Below are 18,188 nucleotides of genomic sequence, written 5' to 3' on the forward strand. Positions count from 1 at the left end.
CGCGACCCGGAACCGGTTAAGTGGGGGAAGATAGATGGATGGATGGATGGACTGAATAGTTAATTTCTCTATCGAAACACACTGTACAGGGGGTGATTTTTATCATAACTTGTTCTATTTGAAGATATTAAACTTACGAGTTTTGCCCAAATAAGGGCGTGGCTGACTTGATTGACAGGCGGGCACTCTGACGCTGTTAGCGTAAAGGCTGAAGCCCCGCCTCTTTACCTCACAATTGCTCAGACAGAAGTTAGGTTGAGTTCAGCGTTTCCAATATGGCATCCGCCGACGATCGGCTTCAAAACAGCGCTTCAGAAACAGACGGGTGACGCCACGGAGACTACGTCCATTTGTTATACAGTCTATGTGTCACATGCACCACTGTCTGCAAAGATAGTAAAGACAGGATGACAAGTCTCACTCCTCAGCGATTCAAATCGAGAAAACAATCTCATGTCTGCACATCAGAGAAGACTAAAGAAATGTGGGATCATGAGGATAAGATTATAGCATTACAAGAATTAAGCTGTAAGATAATAAAGGAACGATATCACAGAAACAGAGTCGTCATTTTTTGGGGGAATTAAGACAAAATATTTGGATGAAATAACAAAATATGAGAAAAAGTTGTTATTTCTAAGATTACAAGGATTTTTATGTGGTGATGAAGCAGCCTTAATTTAGGACTAATGCCACTCTATCACCTAAAAAGCAAACAAGACGGACAGATAAGAAAAACTGTTTCTAAATGCTGATTAGTTAAGAGAAATCTCAATTTTTACAGTGTTGTAATATAAGACAGACATGTAGTGCTAATGTTAGCCTAATAAACTACTTTGCATGACAGAACAATCAAATCAAAAGCTATAAATTCAGCCCAATCCAGATCTTTCTAAAACTGCCTCAAGTAAGGACATCCTAAATTCTGCGTCAGACGCCCGCTATACCAGCGTTACTGTAACCTGCTGAAGAGCCCGACATTAAACCGGTGGCGGGCCGACCCGGTGTCATAAATCTAAAGAAATCTTTGTTCATTTTTATCCCTTAATTTCAAGGTCTGCATAAGGTCATGAACACACCATTATGAGAGTTACAGTACGATGTCTGGCTGCCGTCTGGGGGAGTTTGGGCGCATGAAAAGGTTACAGATGATCGATTTGACAGTCGCCGGGTTCAAAAGGTCATCCTCAAATCAACAGCGCCGTATGGAAAACCACTTCTTCAAAAGCACCTGACATCTTTTGCATAATGGCACATATAAGGATGTGAAATATGATACTCCTAATGGGGAACACTCTTTGCATAATGGTGCTATATTTGAATACGTGAATAAAATATGATGGGAGGCTTCAGAGTAATGCTTTACCTGCGGAGCGGAGAAGCACTGACGCTGCTGGGGGAAAAGGTGGATTGCTGTTTCCGGTCAGTGTGTGTGTGTGCGTGTGCGTGTGCGTGTGTGTGTGTGTTTGTCCTGTCTGGATGAGCAGTTTTGATGATGTCTGGTTCTTGTCTTTGTACCAACAGACGGCTGGCTTTTAACCCGGACGGTGAACGAGCAAATAGCAGCACTATCCATCATTCACCCCTTTTTTTTATTATTCTTGCTCTCTCTTTCTTTTCTCTCTTTCTTTTCATAACTGCCCAAAGTGTTCTCTCTCTCTCTCTCTTTATAGCTAGCTCACACTCTCTCTCTCTCTCTCTCACACACACACACACACATGCCCGAATACACACCACAGGGGAGGTGTAGAGTCCACGCGTCACTGCAGCACTGCACTGCTTTTCAGTATGCACCCTGCAGTGCATGGTATGGCCGCGGGCCTGACAGCTATTACACAGCTCAGTGTGCATGTAGGAGTGTGTGTGTGTGTGTGTGTGTGTATGTGTGTGTGTGTGTGTGTGTGTGTGTGTGTGTGTGTGTGTGTGTGTGTGTGTGTGTGTGTGTGTGTGTGTGTGTGTGTGTGTGTGTGTGTGTGTGTGTGTGTGTGTGTGTGTGTGTGTGTGTGTGTTGCCCCTCACTGTGGACTGTCAGTCCAAAGGGAATTCAGAGGAGCTGCAGTGTAAGAACATCTCCAGTGACAGGCCTCTCTCTCTCCTTCCCTCTCTCCCTCTCTCTCTCTCTCTCTCTCTCTCTCACACACATACACACACATCTGTACAGTATGCCCAGTGGCTAGTTCTTCATGCCTGTTAGCTAGCCTAATGTTATTCAAAAGCTCACAGCACCCCAGTGTGCTGGGAATGACACACAGTCGGTTCTCCACAAACTAACACGACTCTGTTTTTTCATTATTTCTCTGTAAAGTCGTTTAAAGTTGCCGACAGGATCGCACATTTCATAAACACTGATGGATCCCTGCTCGGGTTGTTTGTCCCGACTGGAGGGCACACGTTGCTCTTAACTGACTAACTCTTAGCAGGCATCACTAATCAACCACCGGTCACTGTATGAGCTAACGTTTCACAGAGAAATGAAAAGAAAAAAACAATGCACCATAAAATGATTTGCACTCACACAAAAACTCCCAAATATATTTTGATTTTGCACAGATTAAACTTTGAGAGCATATGCAAACAAAACAGTCACAACTTTGCGCTTTAGAGCAGAGTCTTGTGTCAGTTTGAAGCGGACGCCCGTGGTTATCCTCTACTCTGATAATCTGGTGCTCACAGCTCTGCAGTAGCTTCATTAGTGTCACATCATATCCTTACAACCTTTTTACAGCATCAAATAACAAAAGAAAACCAAAGTTCAAAGGAAATTTAACACTGGGACATAATTCAACATGATAAGAACCGACAATAGCCGTTAACTTGTGATTAATCGCAAATTAATTTAGCATTTTTTAAAATCTCTTCTGAAGTTACCTCAAGGGGATATTCTTTTAACTGTGTATTACTCTTATAAACATGTGAGTGGACATAAATGCTTAAATCGTTTTTAAATTGCTGGTAAAACTAAAATCTACAGCAAAATAAACTGTCTCAATGAAATGTGAATTTTATATTTTCTTGATGTGACATTTAAACACATCGTGATGACATCATAATTCTGACCCAACCTTGAACACATCCTAACGTTTGACTGTCAGAAAATGTTTTTTATTCAAAAGCTTTATTAGACAGATGATCGTTTTTAAATCTCTTCTTAAAACATATTTTATCGCAGAGCCTTTCCTGATTTTATCTGAATTTCATTTTTTTTTTGAGTTTAAGAAATATTTTTGAATAATCATATTCCTCCAATTTTATCCATATTAAAGTATGTTTTATATCTTTACCTTGCCTTGTGAGATTTTACAAACTGCTTGTTTTATTTTGCTGCCCATGTGAAGCACTTTGTAACTTGGTTTTGAAAAGTGCTTTATAAATCAAATTATTATTATTATGATGCATGTTTGTACATCAGTGATTTGATTTCACATGCATGAATCAACTCAAACGCTGTCAAATTTTAAGCTGTCTGTGCATCTGTTTTTATTTATTTATTTATTTATTTTGTGTGTATGTAGTGGTAGTTTATGATTATTATTTTTTATGTGTGTATGTAATTGATCTCTTGAGTGACCCAGCACTTGGTACTTTGGTCACTATTGTGGTGATGTTAATTGTTGATGATGATAATGGAAGGTCTTGAATTGTTGGGTGCTTCATTGTAGATGTTCCCTATTTTAAAAAATAAAAATAAAAAAAATGAAAAAATTCCTTACTTACTTTTGTGCATTGCCTTTCCACTGCTTGGCAGTACCTGCACCCAAATTGACTTGAAGCACTTTGTTACTCGTACTGATCTTGTTTCCTCTTGTCTAGATCTTTGCTTGTGTTGTTCTTGTTCTCGTATGTACGTTACTTTGGATAAAAGCGTCTGCTAAATGACATTGTAACATTGTAACATTGTAACATTGTAACATTGTAATTGTATTGTGTCTATTTTAGTTATAGGTGGTCCTTGCCATTCAGGGTGCCACTGCTTGTTTATGCTTGTTCACTGTGAAAATAACAATAAAAACTATGAATCGTAAAAAAAAAACATGCATTAATCAACTCACGATATAACGTAACGTCTCGGGACCCACAAGACCTGATAGCAGTGTGATGAGCTCAAACGTTATTGATTTTGGCGTTCTGCAAAACGTGGAACGAGGTTCTAAATCGAGCTGTGTTTCTATTTCTTCATCAACTTCTGCTCAGTGAGGTTTTGTTTCATCTTGCCCTCCACAACGTTACTGCTGCACTGCTTCCTGATTTCCTTCAAGATGTCACAATCACAGAACATGTGAGCGTTAATCATGAGTCATAAAAACTAGTGGCGTTAAAAGGAATTTGCGTTAAGTTGTTAATTTAAACTGCTCTAGGGTTTTGATTTTAAAGTTAGATCCAAGTCCCTACGACCGATGCTGCAGCCAGTCAGCAGGGGGAGCTCTAAATCTTTTGGCTTCACTTTCAGGGAGCTCTCATATCATCCATACATTCATCCAGTCTTTGCGGCCGAACCGCTGGATGTTCCTGCAGAACTCTGGAGATTAAGAGGCAGAGGAGGCATAGAGCTATGAGGGAGGAGAGCTGGTTTAAGAAGACGGAGGTTTATGGAGAGGAGATAGAAGCCGTGTCTCTCCTCTGTCATCACGGACAACGTGAGATCTCTGGCTAATAAGATGGACGAGCTAACAGGACTAGCCAGGAGTCAGACAGTTTTGGGGATTTAACATGGTGTGCTTTACGGAGACGTGGCTGCATCTGGATATTCCTGACCATGACGTCTCCATTGACGGCTTCCAGACTGTCCGGGCAGACCGGGATAGCACCGAGGGTGCTGTGGGGCTCCGACCATATTATCTGCACAGGGAGATCTCACATGTCATACTGGTAGCTAGGCGTCCAATGTTCTCAACGCTGCCATAGCCAGACTCCAGACAGACCACCAGAGGGCCCTCTTCCTGATCTCCGGGGACTTCAACCATGTATTTATTTTCTACAGAGCTTATTATTCTACTTGTATAACTTATTGTGTATTGAGCAACTGTAATGACTGGGATAAATAAAGTATTTCTGATTCTGATTCTTTGAACCCAGGACCTTCTTTCAACAGTTCTGAACATTGTACTTATGCGCCACCGAATCTATTGTTAAACTCTACTTTATGAACAATATGCGTGCAAACTTAAAGTCCTCAAAAATGCTGCAAAGCTCTCTCTGTCGACTTATTGCACAAGAGAAAATTTTGCTTTAAAACATGCATTAATAGAAAAAAAAAATCACAACAGCAGCTCTGCACAACAGGGATTCAGCTGTGAATAATGTAAGAGCGAAGGTACGATATGATACAAAAAGACAAGCTGAGAAGAAGAGGAAATGTGTAAGAATTTTCTATTAAACACCACTTTCTGTCCCCAATATTGGAGCAGGGTATTCTATAATTTACATAATACTGCATATTACATCAGTACAAACTAGAACAGGATCCATATATGTTTCATAAGAGCTGTTATCTTTGTGTTTTAAGCACTGCGTGTCTGGGAGACAGGGTGCTGTAGATACCGAGCTCCTCTCCAGGGTGTTAGATAACTAACTAGAGGCGGCTGCCACTGCTGGGCTGCTGTCCCCGTCCTTATTTCAGAGAGAGGAGGACAGGAAACAAGGAAAAAAAGGAAAGAAGAGGGGAGGAAAGGAAAGAAGAAGAGGAGAGTGTGTGCACTTTTATGCGTGTGGGTGTGTGTGTGTGTTTTAGTATGTGTGTGGGTGTGAGGGGACACCTCAGAGGTCGTCTGAGGAGGCAGCAGAGCGTGCTGAGAGGCTGCCATCACACAGCTGCCACGCCAACTGGACACACACACACACAAATCAAACACACACACGAGCAAGCCGCATCTATGTGGAGGCATGAACACACACACACACAGCAAAGAGCAAACACGGCCACTTGTCACACGCGAGTCACTTACTCAAACAGAAACACACAAACGTGACTCACCGCTCATTCACACTTGCAACCTCTCCACTCGCAAGCACTTCACACTTGTGCAGGGATGGCATGCATGAGCAAACACACACATACACACACACACAAATACACACACACCATGCCCTTGGTTGTGTGCGTGTTGATCTGAAACCTTGGTTTCAAGGTGTAAAGAGGCTACAGAGACTCATTCAGTCCAAAACCTCGATGGACTTTTTGCCTTTCATACGTCATTATTTTTAATCTTTCATCTTTGTATGAAATGTATTTAAATTTGAAGCCAGCAACATGTTTAAAAACTGAAAAGGCATGTTTACATTGTATTCATCACCTCCTTAATTAACAACACTCTGTAAATGTTGGGGGACCCAGGAGACCAGTTTCTGGACTTTAAAGTCAAATGTTGTCCCATTCTTGCCTGATAGAGGATTTCAGCTGCTCATCAGTTCAGGGTCTCCTTTGTCGTGTTTTATGTGTTGAACGGGTGACGAGTCAGGACTGCAGGCAGTCCAGTTCAGCACCTGGACTCTTCTACAACAGAGCCATGCTGTTGTAATCCGTGCAGAAAGTGGTTTGGCGTCGTCTTGCTGAAATCTGTAAGGTCTTCCTGAAGACATGATTGTCTGGATGGCAGCATGTGTTGCTCCTAAACTTGTATATATTGTTCAGCATTAATGGAGCCTTCACAGATGTAGAAGCTACCCATGCCATGGACTCTTGTGATCCCCATACCATCAGGGACACTGGCTTTGAACTGTGAGCTGATAACAAGCTGGGTGGTCTCTCTCCTCTTTAGAGGAGGACACAGCGTCCATGATTTCCAAAAAGAACGTCAGATTTTGATTCATCAGACCACAGGACAATTTCCACTTCCCCTCAGTCCATCTTAAACGGGCTCAGGTCCAGAGAAGCCTCCGGCATTTGCATTTGTAGAGGTAGTGACAAACTGTGTTCACAGACAGAGGTGATTTTGAGCCCATGCAGTGATTTCCACTACAGAGTCATGTCTGTTTCCACTGCAGTGCCACCTGACACCCCAAAGATCCTCATTCTTCTCCCTTTTAAACTGTGATTTCTCCAGATTCTCTGAATCTATCAGGGTATTGTTGTGGTTTTGGGGTCCTCTTGTAGTGGACTTGGTCTCTTTGTTCTTGTTTTGGAGTTTCTTTGTAGTTGTTTTGTGTCCTCGTCATCATTCAGCGTCTCTTTGAAGATGTTTAAACGGGCTCAGGTCCAAAGAAGTCTCTGTGTTTCTGGATCATGTTTATATATGGTTTCCTCTTTGCATGGTTCAGTTTTAGCCTGCTGTATTGTGTGTAACTACAGTAGATTTGGAAGTGATTTTGAGCACATGCAGTGATTTCCACTACAGAGTCATGTCTGTTTATAAAGCTGTGCAGAGATTTCTCTGTTGCCTGGATGTTAATCCACTTCTCAGACGGTGAATCCAAATAAATCTGGCTCAAACTTTCATTGTGTAGTATGTTTAACTTATTCTCTGAACTAAAAAGCGATCACTTTAACAACGGGAAACCCTCTCACTGAAATAAAATATAGACTTGAGACCTGTTTTTATAAGTGATATAAGACCAATCCTAAAATCTTAACCTTATCTTAACAAAAAGTCAGGTTCAACCTTAAATTTAAATAGTCTAGCTTTCCGCCCTAAACGGCAGCAAAGTCCCCAAAATGTGACAGTTTTCCACTTCCCCTCAGTCCATCTGAAACAGGCTCAGGTCCAGAGAAGTCTCCGTGGTTCTGGATCATGTTTACATATGGTTTTCTGTGTGACAAACTGTGTTCTCAGACTGGTTTTGGGCAGTGATCTTGACCCCATGCAGTGACTTCCACTACAGAGTCATGCATTCTCTGAATCTTTAAATTTTGTTATATGAAGATGATGAAATCCTCACATTTTTTGCACTTTTCTGCAGATGAATGTGATTAATAGAAATGAAAATAACATTAAAATATACTTAGTACTATCATTTAATTTTAAAAACTGTTCTTTTTATATTGATTACAAAATAAATGAATATTTATGCACACAGTTAGATTATTTTAAAACCAACTACCGCTTGAAGCAGCAGTGACACATTCATGAACCAGTCATTTCAAACTGAGCCTTTAAAGATAAAAATGTTTGAGCTTCATATTTTTAAGTTAAATTAAATTACAGATCTAAAATTTTCACAACATTCAAGCTCAGTTTTCAGGAAACGTGTTTTAAATAACGCCGATCTTTTGGTACGCTCTGATTTGAGAGATGAGGCTGTGGTCTGTGCCGCCGCCGCCGCCCCCTCCTTCCCTTTGTGCCAGCGGCTAAATCAGCACTGTTGCATCTTTCAAAATAGCACAACGGGAGGACGCACAGCCAAAATGTAGCGTGCAGGAACTCTGTAATTTGTTCTGGGGCTGACGAGGAGTGATATCAATGATTCAGCTATCTTATCTGAGCTTGTGATACACATCTGTGAATAAATTCTCCCTCTCCTCCAACCGGCACCCCTCTCCATCTCTTCAGCGGGTTCCTGTTATCACGGCGATGGAGAGCGAGGTGATTAGTATTCCTCCACATGTACACACACACTGACCTCACTCCTCGCACAGTGCACACACACACACACGCGCTGATTGAGGCTGTAAGGTGGGAAGCTGATAACCTGCAGTTACAAGGTTAATGTGTGGTAGTACACAAGCTCCATGTCAAGCAGGACTGTTTGTGCTCTGCTGCCTCGCACTTCATTGAATGCTGAGGAGACGCTGATGTTCGATAAACTCATGAAGAAGAACACGTCTACAAACAGAACGTGTCGTAAACAGGTAAAAAGGAAATAAACAGGACGTGATGGCTTCTCAGAAGTGAAGCCAGAATATTTGGAGCTCCCCCTACTGGCTGGTTGCAGTGTAATCATAAACTCCACCTCCTCTATTCTAACAGATGGGACATGGGTCAAAGTAGAAAATCAAAATACACGACTTCTCTCCGTTCCGTCACAGCACCGGATCTGATAGATCTCTGTTGCGCTCCGGATGCGTCTCTGATCCAGCAGGTCGGAGCCCTCCGGATCAGATGCACAAGACTTCTATTTGTGCCAGATGCCGGAGCACGACGCATCAATCTCAACAGAGCAGATGGAGCGGGACAGGAAGTCAAGCACCAAAACAAAATGAAAACATCCGGTTCATTTTCAGAATAAAACACTCTGTGTTATCACCAGATCGTATTTCACTTAACTACAACAACAAACCGTCATGATGAGCGGAGCCAGGCCTGGAGTCAACAGGTCAGAGGTTTTCAGAGGACCAGAAAGACAACATGGATGAGGAGAGGAGGAGGAGGATCCTTGATTCAGTGATTACTGCGGGAAAACCTCGGTCACATGACTCCAGCTGTCCGGTGGTCCTGCTCCGTGCTGCATTCTGAAAACGCAATCGGGGGGCTTTGACGGACGAGAGACCACGGAGCTGGCAGCAGATCGGAGACGGTCTGGACACGGATCCAGTCCAGTCCATTCAGTCCCAGACCCAACTCGGTCGAGGCATTATGGCTGTCTAACATAAGTCTGGTTCTGCCTGAGGTTTCTGCCTGTTAAAAGTTTTTCTCGCCACTGTAACCAGCTAAATACTGCGATGTGCAATGCTCATGGTGGATTAAGGTGAGGTCAGACTGAGTCTTACCCTGTGCTCTAGACCTCCTATGTTTGTAAAAGCATCTTGAGATAACGTTTGTTGTGATTTGGCGCTATACAAATAAAGATTGATTGATTGACTGATTGATTCATCATGCTTTTCTCTGTGCTGTATCAGGTGCAAGTTTTGCGCAGCATCTCTTTCTGTTCAACTTTGCCATAACCAAATCAGAATCATTTCCATATCGTTGACATTGCATTTATTTCGTCAGCAGTTCCACTACAGCCTTCTCGTCATGCTCCTTCTCGTCTGCATCCACTTTGGTCTCCAAACATGTAAAAGATAATTACTCTCTGTAATATCTTCAGTCAGTGTGATGAGTCAAATTAAACTGCCCTGAAATATCTTGTAATGACATGTAAACACACGCTGAAACAGTTAAGCTGTGAGAGTTTAACTCAAAGGACTCACTTCTGTCAGATTTAAACTGTCGACTGTTCCAAACATCAGAGTGTTTTTCCTTCAGGTGTCTTAATGCTGAGCGGCAAAGCTCAAAGAAAGAACGCCTCGTCTTTTTTTTCCATTTCTGAATATTCAATCCTCGATGCAACCGAAGCTGTTTCTGCCTCATTCTTCTTTCCTGGCACTCGCTCACGGGCAGACACAGAGTTATTGAGCACATGTGGTTTCACCTCAAGTGTCTGTACATGTTCAGGTTTCAGGAAAAAAAAAAAAAGATCACTACAGTTTCCCTGAAACAACGACCATCAAACAATGAGGGTCCGTCTTTACATTAGAAACCAGGTTTTGTCTGCACCGTTTTTCTTTTTTTCAAGCTCCTTCTAAAATCTTAACTCTCACTGATCAACTTGAATTAAGACATATGAAGAATATTAATTAGAAAAATATTGGAATTTTGTCATCATTCATCATAAACATGTCGGGCCAACACAATTCTGGATGCATAAACCTAAAAATATAGATCTCTTTGCACTCCAGACGATATTAAGACTGTAAGTTTTGCAAAGTTGCTCTCCTTGTGAACACCAGAGCATGCTGACACCTGATTGGACAAAACTAAGTGGACTACAAACCTAACACTTCTCATGCTGAAAGAACAGATTCAACATTTTCATGAGGAATCTTTAAATAAAGATCGAGTTGGAGCATCACCCAGGAAAGGATAAATAAGAAGTACACATAAAAACAAACAGTATGAGTATGCAGACTGTATTGTGTTTGTTTTCCACACCTCATGGTGCGAAGGTCCCATCCCCGTATGGCCGTGTCGTTGGCGGTGGCGAGCTGGCTGCAGTTGTGATGCGGGCTCCACTTCCCCGAGGTGAACTTCAGCTGACCTTTGCCCTCCAGGGTGGCCATGCTGGAGACCTGCAGAGGACAGCAACGCCTTCATTAGCATCTCTGCACGGGGACGTGAATTTCATCTGAATATGTGCGACAGGTTCAGGCGGTGCGGTGCATTCAATCAGCATAATGAGGCATTATTAGACATTGTTTTCTCTGCAGGCCACACTCCAGATTACAATTCTCCTGTAGGACGATCACCGGAGCAGCACATACAACTGCCAGCTGATTTAAAGCAGGCTGGAACATACACACTAATACTGACATGTGAGACTATGCAATCAAAGGGTCAGACCCAGTCAGAGTAATTCCTCAACAATTATTTATACATTTAGGGAGAGAGCTCCTGTAATCTGCAGCTTCCCTTTTCTCTGTAGAGCCTTTGAGCCTGTTGTTACTCATTGTTTTGGCTGTTTGATATGTCAAATTATTTATTTATCAACCTTTTTTGGCAGCAGGCAGCAAGTTAACAAAAATATGACATAAATAAAAAGACAGATACACAGGACCAGAGGGTAGAACAAGAAAGGTAAGCTCCAAACTTGCATATTTCATTCAACTTCATTGACTACATTTTGGTCACATATGCTTCTGAGATGTAATCTATGCAACCTCAGAATAAATCTTGGAGTATGTGCATGTGAAAGTATTGTGTTGCAACCTTTTACTTTCATTACTGTATAACACGTCCACTGACAGGTTGTTTGAAAGTCATCGTAAAATCTCAAACAAAAACATTCAACTGAAAAAAAAAAAAGAATCAGAGCAGTTAAAAAGCGTTTCAGGTTAAATGTAAGACTTTCAAACAAGACGACATGCTGTCACTGGATATTTATCAAACCCAGTACATACATTTCACAGGGCAACAATGAAGGTGAAATTAATCAAAGTCAAAACACTTCAAGGAATTTGAATTATAAAGCATATCACTTCATCAGCCTACTTTAAAAATGGAATCCAATTAATTCAGCAGGCCAGCTTTAGAAATGGTTATCTCTCCCTTTAACTATGATGCATCTAACCATTCTAAAAAAGCAGCATCACGCTGCTCCATTTTTCTCTGCTCCCTGACTATCTGCAGGTTTTTATCCTCATCTTTCTCCTTCTCCCGTTTCTCCCCCCCTCCCCCCCTCCCTCCCTCCCTCCCTCGTCTCTGCCTGTTGGAGCAGGGATCATCGATCGCCCCGTCACCGCACAGCTCCCTGGTACACTCTCATTATTTCAGCTGGAGAGGACAGAGAGAGAGAGAGAGAGAGAGGGAGGGATAAGAGAGGGAGAAAGCAGCAGGGATGCAGGAGGAGGGAGAAATAAAGGGAAAAGAAAATGAGTGAAAGGAAAGAAGCTGAAGTCAGGGTGGAAGAAATGGGACAAGGAGAGAACAAGGTTTCCAGCGTGGCCTTTATGTCTTTATTACATTATCACAGTTTCTCATGTTACATATTCTGGACTTTGAAACAACCGTGACACTATGAATGTTTTTAGATCTCTCACTGTTCGACCCTTTCTGTGTGTTAACCTTTTCAGCCCAAACTCAAATGTGACATAATCTGAAACACTTCAAAATACAACTTTTTATTCAACCCTGCATTTTTTGAGCTCCTTCGATCTACACAAAGCATGCAAGTCTCATAGACCCTGAAATGACTATAAAACCTGTTTATAAGGAGCGCTTTAGATACCTGTTTCTGTCATCTATATACACAGGTGTGACTGTTGTACCAGTATAAAATACAGAGAGGTATTTTACTCTGTCGCGGTATTTTACCCAGAAGATGGAGCTCGAAAAACCAAGCAAACTCATCGCTAAAGCAAGATGACAGATGATTCTCTAAAGAAATCTGCACAGAAACTGCACATTGCTGAATGCAGGTGTTTAAACTTTTCCTTGTAGGAGCCCAAAAAAAACAGACTTTATGTACCAGTGCGACTTATATTCTGGATTTTATGGTATTTGCAGAAATCCTCTTAAGGCATACCTTGTGATCAAAACCAGAACATCACTGAATAATGAAGCTTTAGGCAAAAAAAAGACAAACAATGTCTTTGATGCACTTTGGCCAAGTGTCAGGGAATGCAAACTGAGCTGCAGCTAGCCACGTCTTAGATGCACAGCTCGTTCATACATTGGGATTTTCTTAGTGTTCATTGTTCAGAAGGTTTCTACCAAAAGACAAAATCTCAGCACAGATCTCCTCCACTCTGAAACTAACAGACTAAGAAACCAAAACCTTGTGAACAATTGATACTAAGAAAGTCTTAATGTACAAACAAGATGTGCAACAAAAACCTAGCTAGTTGCAGCTCAGCCTGCAGCCCCTGATGCTAAGTGTTAGATGCTCAGCTTGTTCATACGTAAGGTTTCCACCAAGAGACAAAATATCAACATAGGTGTACTCCTCTAAAACGAACAAACCAGGGAATCAAACCACGTAGAGAGCAAATATTGTGTTGTTACAACGCTCTTTAGACGGGCTTTAAGGGCTGCAAGCTGAGCTGCAGCTGACTAATCTGTGTGTGCCCCACTTGTTCTTAGGTTGGGACAATTTATATTTACTGTGTAAGGTTTTTACTGAAAGCTGGGTTATCCAAAGAGGTTTCAACTTCTCCAAGCTATCTAAAACCTGGTAAAAGAGTGAATCGAGAAGTTTCTCCAAAGTAAGGTTGTGGTTCTACGATGTTCTTTGGCAGGGATTTGGGGGCTGCAAGCTGAGCTGCAGAAAGCTAATAAGTTGGTGCTTGTTCTAAAGGATTTTACTTGGGGTTGAAAAATATCTGCACAAGTCTTTAAACACTTACTTCGAATTTAAAGCCCATAAAATGACTGATGGAGAGTTCCCAAGAAATAAATCAGTGTTTTTTTGGTTCTTTTCTCTTTGATTGGACTTTCAGAAGCTGCAAGTTGAGTAAGCAATCAACCTTAGTTTTGTAAACCCATGAAGAGACCAGAATAGTGTCCTGACATAAGAAAGTGTTTCTCTTATGCTCTTTAGAAAGGCTTTAGGGGGCTGCAAGCTGAGCTGAGGGTAGCTTATTTGTTAGTGCTCAGCTTGTTTATAGATTCTGTCAGTGTTCACGGTTTGTCAGGTTTGCACCTGAAGTAGAAATGTGCACAGAGGTCTCCTTTACTCTAAAGCAAAACGACTTAAGTAAGCAAAATGCATGAAAACAATAAACTAGACAGATTTTGGGAAGATAAATGTTGGATTCTTGGTTGAGCTTTGGGGGCTGCAAACCAAGCTGCTGCAACGGGAACTTTGAAATGTGGCTTCAACATTTCCTCCAAAGGGACTGATGTCTAGAGGAATCAGAATTCATTGAGAGTTTTAGCATCAGAACGAAACACCCTGAGCTCATATTTTCTAGAGACGGGTGTCAAATCTGCTGATCGACGCTGAATAACCCGAAAAGCTGATCGAGTTCCCCGACTTCCTCATAACAGAACAGAAGCTCTGTTAACTTCACGCTCAACAACTCTCCCTCTCTGCAGACACGCTACAGCAAAGCCGGAGCTGCGTGCATCCCAGGTTCCCAGCTTTATTAGTGCACTAACCAAATTAGGGGCCCTAACAAGGCAGTACACACAACACTTGGGGACGTATTCATTTAGGACGCAAGCGGCACTAATGCAAAGCTATCTGTCAAATCGCCTTGCATTTATGCTTTCTCCAGACTCCGGAAGAGAGGAAGAGTGTGTGCGTGTGCGTGTGCGTGTGCGTGTGCGTGTATGTGCGTGCGTGTGTGTGTGTGTGTGTATGAGCAGATGTGCAGGACAAGGTATGTGGGTGTGCTGTGAGCCGGCGGAGATGTTCTCACTCAATTCCACCAGCGATTCTAATTGATGAGCCACACACACACACACACACACACACACACACACACACACACACACACACACACACACACACACACACACACACACACACACACACACACACACACACACACACACACACACACACACACACACACACATCTCCCTTCAAACAATGCACACTGGTACGCTTATGTACATGATCCTCTCTTATATATGCATACACACACTCATGCAGACACCCACACTGAACAAACACACACACACACACTAATCTCGGCTCGGCCCTTGAGAGAGAGAGAGAGAGAGGGAGAGGGAGAGGGAGAGGGAGAGGGAGAGAGAGAGAGAGAGAGAGAGAGAGAGACGCATCCACACTGCAGCTGGACACGGCTTGAGATGAACACATCACCCTCTGACAGATAGAAGGAACGAGAGAGAGGAGAGTGGGATGAAAGGAGGGAGGGAGAGAGAGAGAGAGAGGGAGGGAGAGAGATTAGCATTCTCATCAGCACTGGAGGAATTTGTCTTGGCTGCCAAGCTCTTTCTCCTCTTTTCATTCCCTCTCTCCTCATCAAGCCCACTCTCTGTCCTTTTCCGTATCTCCCTCTTCCTCCCTCCTAATCTCCATCTTTCTAATCAGTCAAACCCTCCATCGCTTCCTCTTTTCTCCATCCTCCCTCCATCTTCCCTTCCTTGTTATTCTTCTCTCACCCACCATTACTTTCTTCCTCTTCTTCTCCCTTGATGCAGGATTTAATCGCGGTGTCGTCCGGTGTCGGAGTCAGAGGAGGGAATCAACGACCCCTGTCTTAACCTGTCTTAACCTCACACCAGGTCACACACACACACACACACACACACACACAGATTCCCACACACACATACTGAATTGATTATAAGAGGAACATGTAGACTTAGAGTTCAACCACAAAGACGTTCTCCTGTTTGAGGATTCATGCTGTCATGTTGATTATGCTCAAATTTAAATGATCTGACATTCATTTTGTGTCTTTAAGCGTTCTTATCAGGGTGCTTTAAACTGTCCAGCAGGAGGAGCTCTACTGATCTCTGATGTTTTCATGAAGTGACACTGCCGTATTTAGCTTGTCAGACTGGAGGCTATATTCCAACTTAAACGCGGCACAGAAGTGGACATGTCCCTGTAAGCTTTACGACCAAATTCTGCCTGAATATTTGAACGTAACGTGGAGGAAAGTTGCAGAACTGTTAAGACATTTAAGACGAAATAGTTCTTGCAGACAATGCCAGGATTTCCAGTGATGTCTAGTATTCAGTGTTCCAGTATCTGTGAGATGTTTGATAAATGCCGTTAAGTCCTTGGCTACCATCTTGTTGGTCAACTCGGCTCTGGGTCCTTCCTCTTTCCTTTTGTCAACTACAGACTCCTGATACTGAGAGCTGCAACTTAGCTAAAAGTTGTCATGAACAAAGTAAAGTAGGATTAAAACGAAGATCTGATTTCATTCATTCGCCTTGACAACAAATGAGACACATCTTTATGACAGTGGGTGACGGTGCTCATGGGAAATGTGGTCTTAATTCCAGAAAAAAACACAGATTTTGTCTGTTTTACTGTCTTCTGTTTGCTGCTTTCACAAGTAAAAACTTAACGCCTCATGCACTAATGTTTTGCATTAAAAGTAAGGCAACTTTTCTTTCCACTAACGGCCAAATTCCACCAGATCCGTCTCCGATCCGTCAGAGTGCCGGATGTAATAGGTTTCTATTCTAGTCAATGTGTTAACTTCCACTGGATCCGCTCTGTTGCGTTCCGTTTGCGTCTCTGATCCGGCAGCTCGGAGCCCTCTGGATCAGAGACGCAAGACTTCTAATTTTGCCGGATGCTGGAGCATGACCCATCAATCTCAACAGAGCAGATGGAGCGGGACAGGAAGTCAGGCACCAAAACAAAATGAAAACATCCGGTTAATTTTCAGAATAAAACACTCTGTGTTATCACCAGATCGTATTTCACTTAACTACAACAACAAACCGTCATGATGAGCGGAGCCAGGCCTGGAGTCAACAGGTCCGAGGTTTTCAGAGGACCAGAAAGACAACATGGATGAAGAGAGGAGGAGGAGGATCCTCGATTCAGTGATTATCGAGGGAAAACCTCGGTCACTTGACTCCAGCTGTCCGGCGGTCCTGCTCCGTGCTGCGTTCTGAAAACACAGCTGGTGGGTGTTGATGGACGAGAAAGCCCGGACCTGACACGGATCGAGTGGAGGTCCCGGATAAGCCTCTACAAAGACCGGTTTCATGCTGCCCCACATCTTTAATTTTTGCTGTTCCTCTGAACACCAGAAAGCGAGCGCTGCCTTCTCATTCTTTATCTTTTTGGCATTTCTACCATCCATGACTGATGTCACACTCACCATTTATCAATAATAAGATAACACATACGCTTGAAAACAGGCACTTAATCAAACCTTCCTCTTTAGGTCAATTCTTAATTTGTGCATCAATAAATAATGCAACAGGTAACACCTGACTGCAGAACAGGTTTACTCTCACCTCAGAGCGAACATGACGGTTCATGAGGTGTAAAGGTGTTTGTAATATTCATGAATGTATGTATGAATTATGTAAACTGTGCATTCCCATCACGCTGTCTCAAGGATGCTCGACATATGATGTATATGTAGCCCAAAGGGAAAGTCTGTGTGCATGTAGTATTTAATTAAACACATTTTCTATCAGTTATAAAACTTCTTCTAACTTCACTTTGCCAAAAGAGATGGAAACTGTCAACACGGAGCACAGATGGAACAAAGCTAGCTTGCAGCTAAGATCAGTTTGCACGAGGCAAAGTGGGAACAAATGATGGTCTGAGGCGATGTTCTCACAGTTGACTCTCCAGTCACTCTGGAACACGGCGTACCTCTCCATGATTTATTATTTACTCGGCATGATTTTCAACCGGCCCTGCAGGAGCGTCAGCAACCAAAAGGTCAACGTGTTAGCAGCTTAGCTTTCTGTAAAGAGTGCTCCAGTTTATTATGATACCCTGGAAAATTTACCACCTGAAAATCTCACAATATCAGAAGATAAACCTTCATCGATGTCAGACGGAGCAGCTTTTCTTCACATGCTAACAAACACTCATTTTCCTCGCTAATTAAGATCTAATTTGAGTCGCCTGAGTGATTGAATTACACATTTTTCATCTGACTTATTTAAAAATGAGAATCCTGTAAGACGCTAAAAACAGCTGATGCTAAAGCAACCTGTCCCTGACAAACATGAGCATTATCACCAGCTGATGGATGCAGGAATAATATAAATACAGATGTTGTTTTTCACAGTGGAGCTGACATCCTACCTAAGAAGAAGAAGAAGAAGAAGAAGAAGAAGAAGTTTCGGTGCCTTGCTCAAGGGCACCTCGGCAGTGCCCAG

The 18,188-nt window shown here is 42.5% G+C and overlaps 1 protein-coding gene across 1 annotated transcript in view; it reads right to left on the reverse strand.

Annotated features, from left to right (window-relative positions):
- eipr1 (EARP complex and GARP complex interacting protein 1) overlaps positions 1 to 18,188 on the reverse strand; it is a 78,954-nt gene that overhangs the window by 32,858 nt on the left and 27,908 nt on the right. Inside the window, exon 6 of the mRNA XM_034675598.1 lies at positions 10,845 to 10,981. Within this exon, the coding sequence (XP_034531489.1) occupies positions 10,845 to 10,981 (137 nt within the window). The remainder of the gene's footprint in view (positions 1 to 10,844; positions 10,982 to 18,188) is intronic.

This window comes from Notolabrus celidotus, chromosome 22 (genome assembly GCF_009762535.1).
Source record: "Notolabrus celidotus isolate fNotCel1 chromosome 22, fNotCel1.pri, whole genome shotgun sequence".
In the NCBI taxonomy this organism is placed as follows: Eukaryota; Metazoa; Chordata; class Actinopteri; order Labriformes; family Labridae; genus Notolabrus; species Notolabrus celidotus.